Raw genomic sequence first — 13,091 nt, 5'->3', positions numbered from 1 at the left:
GTGGTAGAGTCCATTAGCTGGTGGTGCCATTTTCTTAGAGGCCCATCTTGTGGTGTGGCAGGAAGATCACGAATTGTGATGTAAATCCCTTCTGTTTAAGAGTCTGTGAAGAATTAGTGATTATATATCAATAGAACCAGAATTGAGAGGAGTTAAAGTTGTGACTTTAATTAGGGCCATGACTAAATGATATTCTCTAGGGAACGAATTTAGCCTGAATAGTGGCCGAATGTGGTAGGGGGAGGAACAAATACACCAGTTTTCGTATGGTGGATATCTAAAAGGGTGCGATAAATCTGGCTGTAGGTTAGCCGTCTCCCTCTTGTTACATTAAATATAAGCAACAAACGACCAGCTAGAGAATACACAAGGTGTCCCAAAAACATGTATACACACTTTAACAACTGATAGCACAATTGATGTTTCTTTCTTTTCAGCCAGACTAGGCTTTGAACATAGGAAATTCATCCTAAAAAGCTACTGGAAGTTTGAAAATGCAGTTCAAACACGAGCACTGTCTTTATCATTATTCAAAGGGTGTCTCCCCCCAAAAAGTATATTCGCTTCAACAGCTAGTAACTCATTTAATTTTCACTCCTTTTCACGTTTAACTGATTTGAAATAATGGGTGAAGCCAGGCTAAGCTGTGAACAAAGAAAATGTATCCACTAGACATTTTTATAGGGACATATAATAAAGTTGATGGTACAAAACCAGCAACAGTTGACAGATTGAGGGCACACAAATACTGAATGAAAGGATTCCTGATATTTGTGATTCCATTGCTTCGAATTATCAGCAGTGCCTGGGCCAGAAGGTCATCAGTTTGAAAACAGGCACTGACAAAAAAAGTTATTCATTTCTGAAGAAGTGTGTATATATATATATATATATATATTTGGGGACACACTATATATATTAGGGGTGTCGAACTCAATCAGAGAAGGGGCCAAAATCTAAAATCCAGCCTAAATCGTGGGCCGAATGGTTTACTGAACAGTCATAAACTGTCATTGTGATGGAAACGCAGCGGAGTGCAGTGATGACAGCGCGGTGCGGGCCACATTGCAAGGCCTGGCGGGACGGATTTGGCCCGCGGGCCTTGTGTTTGACACATGTGATATATATGGAACAGGATTATTTTTTGAACCCAGTGAAATGTCATTCAACTGTTTGGAAATATCTTCGTTATAAAGAATATTTTTAACATTTTCAGCTCATGGTATTTTGCCTAAATTCCATATCAGATGTAGACCTGCATTATTTGTGACATAGTTTTCTTCTAAAAATTGTAATATTTTTCATAAAATTCTACAAAATCTATAATACTGTAGAGTCACTGCTTGGGTATCTCGTATAATTTCTCACACTTAACATTTTGAAACTCAATTCCAACCTCACCCTGCTGAAACATTTGTACAAGAGAGTCTCTACATGGAGTCAAATAATTCAGATTTTTTTTCATCAACTGAGGCATGCTTTGCAAGAAGCAGATCTCCACAAATCATCGACGCTCGTTTAGCTTCCTAGATAGGTTTCAAAAGTGTCTGTGATGCCACTGGTTCAGCTTGGCAGTAGATCACTAGGGTTCAGTGACTCTCATACAGAGTGCCCTACACGTGGTTCCTTCTTGGGCAAGAAGCTTCATAGAGAACAAAAAACATCAGTTACAACATCAATGGAAATGGGCCCAAATCTCAGCTCTCTCATGTATTAGCTGTCAAACTTGGGCAACATTTTTTTTTTCCTTCTCTGAGCCAGTGTCTTACTTGGTGGGCGGTGGTAGAGATTAAATGATAGATTGATCGGAAGGTGCCTCCCACAAAGGGAATGCCTAAATATGATTCTGATCCTTGTCTGCTTACAGTATTTACTCTCAGGATAAAGTTATCAAAAGGGACCTCTACCAAATTTTAAAACTGCTTTATATCAACTTAGAAACTGTGTAGTATTACATATGCAAACTGTGGAAAAGAAGCCATTGAAGAACTTATTGACCAGAATTCCTTAATGGTTTCTTTTTGTGAGAGTAGGAAGAGAAAAAATGATTCTGCCTCTGAGGCAAAGGTAAATGTCATAGAGAATTTAGTTTTCTCTAGTTTTTACTTGATCTTTTTATTCTCTCTGAAGACACATTCTTTAAGAATGTGGACAACTTCAAAGGCAGAATAGAAGCACTCATATTGACACTTGGAGACCTTTACAGGTTTCTGTTCAGCCAGTGATAGGCTTTTTAAAAGCCTTAGATAACAGCCTATCTAGAGTAGAATTGGGAGGCAGCCTTCCATATTGAGGTGCTAGAATAAAGTCTTAGGTCACGGTGGTTTCACACAAAATGTTAGTTTGTCCCACAAAGGAAGGGGAGTTTGTTTAGATTTCATTTCTTTTGTCATTGTTTTATGTTTTAATCCTGTCACAGGCTTTGGATTAAAAACTTGTTACATTTATTGTCATACTCAAAGAAATTTTTAGGCTAAAGCAGGGAAAATGAGTAGATTTATAATAGCTTTTCCCTGACCTGGATGGAGCAGTGGTACACTTTTTATTTTCATGAAGAATTTGTGTGCCTGGCAGGGCTGGTGTGGCTCAGCAGTTGAACATTGATCCAGGACTCAAGAGGTCACTGGTTAGATTCCGATTGCCAGTCAGAGCCCATGCTCGGGTTGTAGACTTGATCCCCAGCAGATGGAGTGCAGGAGGCAGCCGATCAATGATGTTTTTCTCTCATCTATGTTTTTATCACTCTATCCCTTTCCATTCTATCTCTCTAAAACTAAAGGGGAAAAATTTTTTTAAATTACAAAGCATTTGTCAAGCCCTGGCCAATGTGGCTTAGTTGGTCAATTGAGCATTTTCCTGTGCACTGAAAGGTCACCAGTTCATTGCCAGTCAGGGCATATGTCCAGGTTGTGGGCTCAGTCCCCAGTCAGCAGCTAATTAGCTAATTGATGTTTTTCTCTCTCTCCCTTCCTTTCTAAAATCAATAAAAACATGTTTTTCTAAAAAAAAAAAAAAAAAAGGAAGAAAGCAGTCTCTCTAAAAAAAACAATTGCCTAAAGCACCAAATACAAAGATAATTGCTTGCTTTTGTTTATTTTCTCCCCCTCCCCTCTATTTTCCCCCCTTAGGATTATGACAGTTTCTTTGAATCAAAGGAAAGCAACACAGTCTTTTCATTCTTAGGCCTGAAATCACGGTTGGCATCAAAGGTAAGTAAATCTTTGCATTTTTCTTCAATTATTCTTAGCTGTTCTCAATTGAAGTTGGAAGTGTTAAGAGGATGCACATATACCCTAAATATTTAGCTTTCGTTTGTTTAAATGCATAATTAGAGACTGCCCAGGGTAAAAAATACAAAAAGAAGCCTAATATTTTCTTTTCTTTTCAGTTTTCAATTGTTTATATTAGTTTGTTTTTAATTAATAATTTAATTTATTTATAATGTATTTCCCCTTCTTCCAAGAAGAATTTAAGATAGCAAAAAATGGTAGGTGCTTTCTATTTTGAAGTGCAAGCTTATAATAATTTATGCTTTTTTTTAATTGCAGCAGAAAAGCCATATTTTTAAGGTCTTTTGCATATTTAATTCATTTAATTTAAAAGAGAGATGGACTGCATTAGCAAGTAGTCAATGTTGAAAAAACCCTACAATTCTTAAACTAATCAAAATGTTTTCAAAGCTGCTTTATTATGTCATATGTCTTTTAGAGAACAAAAGGCTCAAGTTTTTAAATATTTAGGTGTAGAAATGATGTATATTATCACAACTTTGTGAAGCACATGGGTTCACTTTCAAAATAAAAAATTGCATTTCCTGCAGAAACCGGTTTAGCTCAGTGGATAGAGCGTCAGCCTGTGGACTGAAGAGTCCCAGGTTTGATTCTGGTCAAGGGCATTTACCTTGGTTGCGGGCACATCCCCACTAGAGGGTGTGCAGGAGGCAGCTCATCTATGTTTCTCTTTCATCGATATTTCTAATTCTCACCCCTCTCATTTCCTCTTTGTAAAAAATCAATAAAACATTTTTTAAAAATAGCATTTCCTTATTAAATAAGGTAATATTTTGATTATTTACCCTTTAAAGACAATATTTATTTTATTTTATTTTATTGATAATTAGACAGAGGGAGAGAGAGAAGAGAGGGGAACACTGATATAAGAGAGAAACAACAATCCATTGCCTCCCATATAAGCCCTGACCAGGGATTGAACCTGCAACCTGGATATGTGCCCTGACAGAGAATTGAACCCACACCCTTTTTGGTGTATGAGATGATGTTCCAATGAACTGAGCCACTCTGCCAGGGTGACGCTGGTTTTATTCTGATTATGAAAGTAGCTTAGGCTCATTTAGAAAAATTGAGAACGTACAAAAATGTGTTGGTTAGAAAATAGAAATCGACTATTATCCCAACATCTAGCGATAAACACATTAACATTTTTGGTGTATTTCCTTGAAATCTTTATATACCTAGCAATTGAAGTTTTTACTGTATTTCAATGAGACTGAGTTCTAAAGTACCATTTTTAACACTGGATTGAAATAGAAGTGCATTATCGGCAACTTTGATGTCTGTAAGTAATAGGTCTTTTGAGGCTGCGTAGGATTTGCACCATTTTTGGAACACCTGTAGGAGGAAGGCAGCGACTATCAATAATATGAATTTTACACCAGCACTTGTAGTTTATAGCTGATGGGAAGTCTTCCTTTGTTTTTGCATCAGTAAGTCCGCAGATGGTTGTGGGTGGTTTCCATGCACATATTTTAAACAGAGGCAAAACCCACATATGTAATATTAAATGGTTCTTAAGACTATTTTTATAAAGGTGGAACATTGGAATACTTGTTAGAAAAACTAGTATTTTATAACCTGTTTTATCCAAGGATATTAAACAATCCAGATGTACCTTCAAAGAACTGAAAAAAACTAGGGTAGGAATAATCTGATTCATAAATCCAATGGACATCACTGTCTATACAAAAGCCTTTTTAAAAAAAATACTGGCCCTAACTGGTTTGGCTCAGTGGATAGAGCGTCGGCCTGCGGACTCAAGGGTCCCAGGTTCGATTCCAGTCAAGGGCATGTACTTTGGTTGCGGACACATACCCAGGTAGGGGTGTCGAACTCAATCAGAGTAGGGGCCAAAATCTAAAATCCAGCCTAAATCGCGGGCCGAATGGTTTACTGAACAGTCATAAACTGTCATTGTGATGGAAACGCAGCAGAGTGCAGTGATGACAGCGCGGTGCGGGCCACATTGCAAGGCCTGGCGGGACGGATTTGGCCCGCGGGCCTTGTGTTTGACACATGTGCGAGTGTGCAGGAGGCAGCTGATCGATGTTTCTTTCTCATCGATGTTTCTAACTCTATCCCTCTATGTAAAAAATCAATCAAGTATATTTTTAAAATGGTATGTTTATTTAAAAGAAAATAATGTGTGCTTGCCTTCCTTGCTCTTATTTTCCCTGAAGATCTGGATTCCTTAGGCACTCTTTAGGCTGACTGTTCTACTCTTCAAAAATATTTATTCTCTCAGAAGTTTCTCAAGAAACCTGTGATAAAAGAATCATTCTCACATGACTTGTAGTCTTAATATTAAAGTTGGTCTTGATGCCATTGATGTTTACTTCGCTTCAGCAGACCATTCCAAAGGATTGAGGGCTCAGAGCGTCCCCACCCAGTCAGACCACCATTTGCAGGTGCCTGAGCAGGAGCACATGGGACCAGAGTGGAAGCCCATGGTCCAGAGTTTGATATTTAGAGAGAGAAGAGAGGGAAACACTGATATAAGAGAGAAACATCAACCCTTTAGCTCCCATACAAGCCCTGACCAGGGATTGAACCTGCAACCTGGATATGTGCCCTGACAGAGAATTGAACCCACATCCTTTTTGGTGTGTGGGATGATGCTCCAACGAACTGAGCCACACTGGCCAGGGTGACACGAACCATTTGGGGCCAGAAGGGTTATTAACAATCCATACTCCCTTCATCTTCATTGGAGAGAAATAGGAGTATCTTTAAGAGCAGTTCAGCATTTCCTTCTTTTCTTGTTACTTATATTTTACCATGGTGGTAATTCATTACACAGTCTATACTCTTAAGGCCTGAGAGCATTCACAGGTGTAATGTAGTAAAAGATGGTTAGCCCCCTGTTCTCATCTCCTTCCCTACCCTCTCTACAGTGTGCACGCACAAAACACAGGCCTAGAAAGCCTGCCAGGGAGTACAGACAGGCACCATTAGCATCTGTAATTGCTCTTACACAGTGAGGAGACAAAAGAGAGATGGTAGGAAAGGAACATTTATGGCTCAGAAGGCACAGGTGCAGTGTGGACTCCAGCAGTTCACAAAAGTAGGCAAGGTGGGAGGCAGAGGAAGGTGGAGGTCCCACCGTGGTGGCCTTAGGGTGTGTTTGTCTGCCTAAGACTTTTAAAAGAATTTAAATGAGTTGTTAATATTTAAAATAACAGATTCCCACTCTTCTGGAGAAGTTGAAAGGCAGGGAAACCCTGGGGAAACCCACTTTCTTCTCTGACTGGAGCCATCACTGTTATTTTATAGACTCACAGCAGGGACTGAAGAAGTTTCTGCTTTCAGAGATCACTGTCTTTCCAGGGTGATAGCAACTGGTAGACCCTGGGCACCAACCAACCAGAGCTGGAGCAGGGCGGAGGCCCTGCATGCCAGGTGTCTGGTGGGTGAAGCACGGAGCCCTCCGGGGTATTGGGGTGGCCGCTATTTACCAAGAGGCATGGCCCTACAGTGCTGTTCTTCACCGTGGGCCACTCTCCACAGCCCCCTGAGGGGGTGAGCCACACACCCCCTGCTCACCCGGGTGGGACTGGAACAGTACCTCTGAGAGGGGTCTTGGCGGTTGTTGAAACATGGCTTTCTTTTCGCTTTCCTATTTGGCAGGCCAGGTGTGTGAGATTTAAATCTGGCCTCTCATCCTGTAACTCAGGATTTGTTCTTATCAATCATGTGGAGGTGATTTATTGGGATTCCCAACATCTCTGTTCCTGGTATTTAAAATACTACTGTCCGGATGAATTTTGTTGTCAGTAATAACTGGCTGTTTTTAATTATCATTACTAAACAGGCAGAACCTTAGAGAAGACAAGCAGGAGATGATGGAGATGCATTTTGGAGCACCCCTGATACTCAGCCACACCTCTCACCTAATGCATCACTGTGACAAGAGCCACAGGCATCATCAGTAACCCTGCTTGCATTTGGAAAAGGTGTTCTTGGAAGACATGGGTATAATGGGATTGCATGATCACTTTAAACCAAATCAGAACTGTGGTGGGTTTTTTTTCTTATTTTCAGAATTGCCTGCAGTTGCCTCACTCACCCGGAGGTACTATAAGCTGTTACAGGTGTGTGCTTCCTTAAAGACTGAAAGATGAGTGAGTGTCACCATCAGAGAGAGAACATTGGATCTGTCCTAGGTTGTAGTTGATGCCACTATTGCTCAGACCTTCTTCTCTTTATGTTGCCTGGGTTGTATCCTTAAATTAGTCTGCCAGGATATTAGAGTCTTTGGATCAGAAAGAAAAAAGAAATGTTGGTTGACAAAGGAATTAAGATTTTGCTGCAAAATCACAAATGTCACTTTCAGCGCTTTGTAATAACGCCTACCGAAAAAGTTGGATGTCCTAGGCTCCTTTTGGTAGTGCAAATTCTTACCCTCATAAATCCTCTAAGCACCACAGATGTTTCCAAAAAATCACTGTTGCAACTACGTGTGATCAGAATCAAATTATGTGGGTGAAAATAATTGCTATTTTGGAAAATAGATGCTTCTTTATCTCTTGCAAGAGGAAATTTTCCCCTCATGCATAAAACTGCTTAAAAGTATATTTTAAGAGGTGCACTAATTAGATAGTAAATTTGTAGGAAAAGTACTTAACTCATATCTGAAGGCATTTTCAGTTCTAGCAACTTATACATATGTGCACATATATTTTTAAATGGAGCTACCCTGACTAACAGCTGCTTATTATATTTTGTGAAGGGATTATATTTTTTTGAGAAAGGAAGATCTTGGTTAGATATATTTTGTGAACCCTTGATAAGGCATATTAAAAGATGCTAATATTGCTGCACAATTTAATTTTTTTTCTGACTTACTTTCCCTTGATTCTTTAACTTTGCTTCTTCATATTTCTGGCCAATGCACAGTCTCAGATTTTTCAGAGTAATGTAAATACATGTTCTCATCCCATATACAAGCTCAGTGAGTTTCCAGAGCAGCATGTATGAGAAAGGGGCTGTTGGGGATAAATCTGAATTGTACTTGGCATGCAAAATCTTTACTCCCTCGGGAGTGGATGCTGATAAACGCTAAACATGCCTGTTTTATTAGGGCAGAGGCTACATCCTTGTCCCCGCTTACATTTTCTTTAGAGTTTTTAGTTGCCAAACGGGAAGAATCTTAAATAGGACATATTACCAGCAGGCTACCTAAAATATTCGCTATTCTCAGCATCCTGATGCCGGACCTTCCGCTTAGATTCTGAGCAGGGTATTTATAAGAAATTGAAAGAACAGAAGAATTGAAGCCCTATCGCGTATGTGCTCTCACCCTCCAACTTGCTGTATGTGGACTCGTTGAATGCAAAAGCTAAAATCCTAGACAGATTTGTAGCCCAGCACTGCAATCAGGAGAAAAGAATGCCACAGATTTCTGCTGGACTGGAACACAAACACGACCCCCAGTTTTCCCAAGGAAAGCTGTTGTGAAACAAGGGTATTACTGCTTAGTTGGCATTAAAGAAGATCTGGGTCAAATCCATTTGATAAATCCCAGAGACTATCCAGGATTTTTTTTTTTTTAAACTGGATATTGTGACTTAGACTTTCTTTTTAAGCTACAGCAATTAAATTTTTTTTAATGTTGCAATGATCTAATTTATATTGTCTGCTCTTGCCAGTGAGCACCAAAAACCAACCTGTGAAGATCGAGACTTTCTAAGTTAAGTTCTGGGGTTTTAGGGTACAATACTTGCCAGGCAGGGAAAGTTACTCAGATTTGTCTTAAAAATTTTGAATTATTATGGCTATGGTAGGCCCAGTGCGATTCTTCTAAACAGACTAGATGAATAGTAGTGCTAAATTACTGTCACAGTTACACATCATCTACTCCTCACCCTACTTTTTTTTTTCTTTTGTTTTTGGTCAGCGAGGAAATAAGAGAGACCAGCCTCGGCTGTACTTGCTATGTGTGAGCTAGAAGCTACACTGTGTGGCGTTAACGCCGTACCACAGTACCCAGGCTCTGCAGAGTACTGAGGGATTGCCCTGTGGAACCACACTGTCTTCAGAGAATGTTGGGTCCTTACTTGTACTATATTACCAGCTGAATTTCAAACATGGAACCGTTTTCATGTTCCCTTTTTTAACTAGCTGCCTTCGATTTAGATAATCACAGTTTTAAAAGTCTAGGGAAAAAGTGGGTGGGACTGCAGGCATAGAGGTAATATCAAGGGCATTTCAAGACAGAATTTTTATTTCCTGTAGAAGGCTTGTTGGGACAAAGGAAATGTGCTGCCAGAAATCCAAGTATGCCATTTTAAAATTAGGTAAAATGCACAGTGCCATCCTGCTAGGTATATGCGGTATATGCATTCCACAAGGAAATTTTGTTGGGGAGAAATTTGTGTTTTTTCCCCCCTCCAAATTATGGTGTTCTCTTAAAAATCAAAGAGTAGAAAAGGAAGATTTTTTTTTTCTCAGACTTTAATATATTTTAGATTTGTTTCTGTTTTATAGATTTATTCAACATTCCCACATACATGTTTTTGTATTACATGGGTTTATATAACTAAATTTGTTTTTTCCTGTTATTGAAAGGTACCAAAGTCTCTTTTTGTTTATTTACTTGTTTGTTTGTTTTGGTTTTTTAAAATTTGATTTTGCTACAGAGGGATTTGTTTTTTCCTAGAAATGCTTTTCATTTAGCAGCTTTCCTTAAGTGTCAGGGCCACTTTGATCTGCATAATTGTTATTTTTAGATTTCAATTTGTATGCATTTGTCCCTAAAGGCATTGGTGACATCTCAGATTTTATATTCAACATTAAAAAGGAATAAATTCCAGAAAACATATATTCTGAAAATGGAGTGTTTGTTCCCTTTCTTTCACCTTTTTTAATGTTAGTTCAGTGTTTGGTTGAAACCTTCCTGTTAAGTTAGGATGCTGGGTTTCTACTCTCATCCATGAGCCCCATATCCACAGATTAATTATAAAAATGTAGACATATCATTTGACCATTTGAGGAGATCCACATGCTGCCGTGTGTGTGTGTGTGTGTGTGTGTGTGTGTGTGTGTGTGTGTGTGAGAGAGAGAGGGGGGGGGGGGGGGAGGGAGAGGGAGATGGGAGTTGACCACAGAATCATCTCAGACAGGATGGCATTAAATCCCTCGGTCTCTTGGTTGGTAAAACAGAGGGATGGTTTCCTGAGTACACTGAAGCCCTAGCTGGTAGATTTGTTCCTCTAATTGGAGGTAGAAAGCAAGTACAGTGAGGCTGCCACCTTTAATAGAGGGGCCCCCTTGGATGCAGCCACCTCTGAAAGCGGAAGAAAGCATTTCTGAAGGCAGTGTCTAAAGCTGACCTCATCACCAAACTATTTCAAACCTTAAACACCAAGACCAAGGGAGGAGGAAGGAGGAGATAAAAGAGAACAGGCTGTACGTTTGCAGAATGTGCTAAATCATGAAGCCAAATAAGCCACCCTCTTGTAACCCTGACTTTCAGAGTTTTCCTAGTTCTTCTAGAAATGCAGGTCAGGTTAGTTTAGTCATCCTTTCGATCAGTGATCAGCAGGCGTGGAGGTCTCAGAATGTTACGGTACTGTCTAAGAAGGGCAGTCTCTACCCGCAAGGATGAGAGAAACAGGAACAAAAGCTGCAGCGACAGCCCAGTGGAGAAGGACAGAGTTGAGGTGAGGGAGTTGCACTCCAGGCGATGGACATCATCTGAAACACAGTGTGTAATCTTTGCCTGTTTGTTACTGCCACTCCAATTTAAAATTATTTCATACATTCAGTGGAACACAAACACCTGTACATAGCTAGAAAATACGTATGTACTCACTGAAATGTAAAGAGTAACGAAGAAACCCCTATCTGCCTGCCAGCAGCTATTGCCTTTCCTTTCAAGCACCGCGAGCTCTTCTCTGCCCCTGTCCCATCCCAATTTGATGGTGGGGCCCTTCTGAATTCTGTGTTATCATAGTCTTTCTGTCCTTTATCGTTTTACCTCCATGTATGTATCCTTAAGTAATAATAAAAGAAATGGAATTCCTCTTTTCTCACTTCCTTTTTTGCTCATTTGGGCATTATCATTTTGAAACAAGTACCCTAGTCTCCTGCTTTTCACTGTTACGTTTCATTTTATTGTATGACTGTATCACAGTTTTTCTCTTCTGTTGCCAGATTTGAACTGCATCTTTCTTTTAAACAGAAAAAGGAAATGTTGTTATGAACATTTTTATGTGATTTCTGGTGCGCACACACAAGAGTGGATTGCTGTGTCATCATCAACTTTAATAGATAAGGCCAAATTGTTTTTCAAAGCAGTATGAACTTACATTCTCACTGGTATACTAGAATTTCCAGTTATCTAGATCCTCACCAATTCTTGGGATCATCATACTCAAATTTTTGCAAGCTGAGTACAAAATGATACCTCATTGTGATTTTATTTTGCATATATTTGATTACTAGTACATTGAATATTTTTATTATGGGAATTCTTGTTTCATCTTGGAAATCCCTCTTCCAAGTCTTTCACCTTTTCCCCATTATGTTGTTAAGTATTAATTTTTAAAAACGCTTTACACTCAAATCTCTTATCAGTTAATACTTATTTAACTATTAAAGAGAACCTGTACTCAGAGTATAACAATTTTCTGAAGCCATTTCCAGAAGTGTGAAAAGCATATGAAACTTTATTCTATTTGAGGGAAATAAAGTTAAAAGCATATATTGTGTGCTTATTGTGTGCTAATTTTCAGCTTGTCAGCATTATCAGCCAGGAGATGCACTTTGGAAACCTCTCTACACTCCAGAAGTTTTTCTTCTTTGAAACTATTTTAAGGCTCATCAATTCCAGTTATTCAGAAGGAAATGAATGTCATAATTTGGTTTTTCTGCTACAGAATTTCACCAGAAGGAAATCTTTATATAGACTGCCTGTTTACATATGCACATTTTCTTAGTATGTCAACACATAACAGGCTTACATCAGTTGGCCAAATTGATATTATAGGTAAAAGCACATTTTTTAAACTACATATTTAAGTCATAGGAAATTGTACTGGACCTGTACTCATCATTAAATAATCGTTAATCAGAATAAGAAGGACCAGCATCATGTGACTATAAGCCAGTGAGTTATGGCAGTAGTAGGTTTTCTTTCATGTAAACGGATTGGTTATTAAAAGAACAAGAAAATATGATGCAGTCTTCTGAGGCTCCTTGCTAAACAGAGGGCAGCATTTTTAATAGACCAAAGACCCTGGCATTTGAAAGTATATCAACTAAAAATCTGGCACTGCTTATAATGAATTACACAAAGATGTAGACCTTTTTATAAAACATCACTCCACACTCGAAATATACATCATTTTTGGTCCTATAATGAGATTCACTGTAACCAAACTTCCCACTGTAAAAAAAAACTCTAGTGCAAATATTTATGATTAATGTTATGGAAATGAGAGCTATAGTAAAGTACAGTGCTACGCAGCATGGTCCCAACAAAACCACGTATAACTATTAAGCCCTTGAAATTGCCTCGTCAAATTTGGGATGTGCTGTGAGTGTAAAAATATATATTCCAGATTTTGAAGCGTTAGTATGAAGAAAAGAATGTAAAATAGCTCACTAATAATTTTTATGTCGATTACATTTTTAATGTTAGTTTTAGGGATCTATTGGGTTAAGTTAAATATTAAACTTCTAAAGTGGCCACTAGAAAAATATTTTAATTACATCTATGGTTTGCATTATAGTACTACTAGACAGTACTGGTCTGGACCAGCCTCTTTACCTAAAGTTAACAACAGAGGAATTAAT

At 38.8% G+C, this 13,091-nt stretch overlaps 1 protein-coding gene across 2 annotated transcripts in view; it reads left to right on the top strand.

Annotated features, from left to right (window-relative positions):
- Positions 1-10,111, top strand: part of SH3BGRL2 (SH3 domain binding glutamate rich protein like 2) — a 58,105-nt gene extending 47,994 nt beyond the window's left edge. For both annotated transcript variants that reach the window (XM_045572947.1, XM_045572948.1), the window contains exons 3-4: positions 3,129-3,209; positions 7,105-10,111. In XM_045572947.1, the coding sequence (XP_045428903.1) occupies positions 3,129-3,209; positions 7,105-7,116 (93 nt within the window). In that variant the 3' untranslated portion in view covers positions 7,117-10,111. The remainder of the gene's footprint in view (positions 1-3,128; positions 3,210-7,104) is intronic.
- Positions 10,112-13,091: the final 2,980 nt, after the last annotated feature.

Source organism: Pipistrellus kuhlii, unplaced genomic scaffold (assembly GCF_014108245.1).
Source record: "Pipistrellus kuhlii isolate mPipKuh1 unplaced genomic scaffold, mPipKuh1.p scaffold_m20_p_5, whole genome shotgun sequence".
Taxonomy (NCBI): Eukaryota; Metazoa; Chordata; class Mammalia; order Chiroptera; family Vespertilionidae; genus Pipistrellus; species Pipistrellus kuhlii.
The sequence above is the reverse complement of the archived record's forward strand: the minus strand, read 5'-3'. Positions and strand labels throughout refer to the sequence as shown.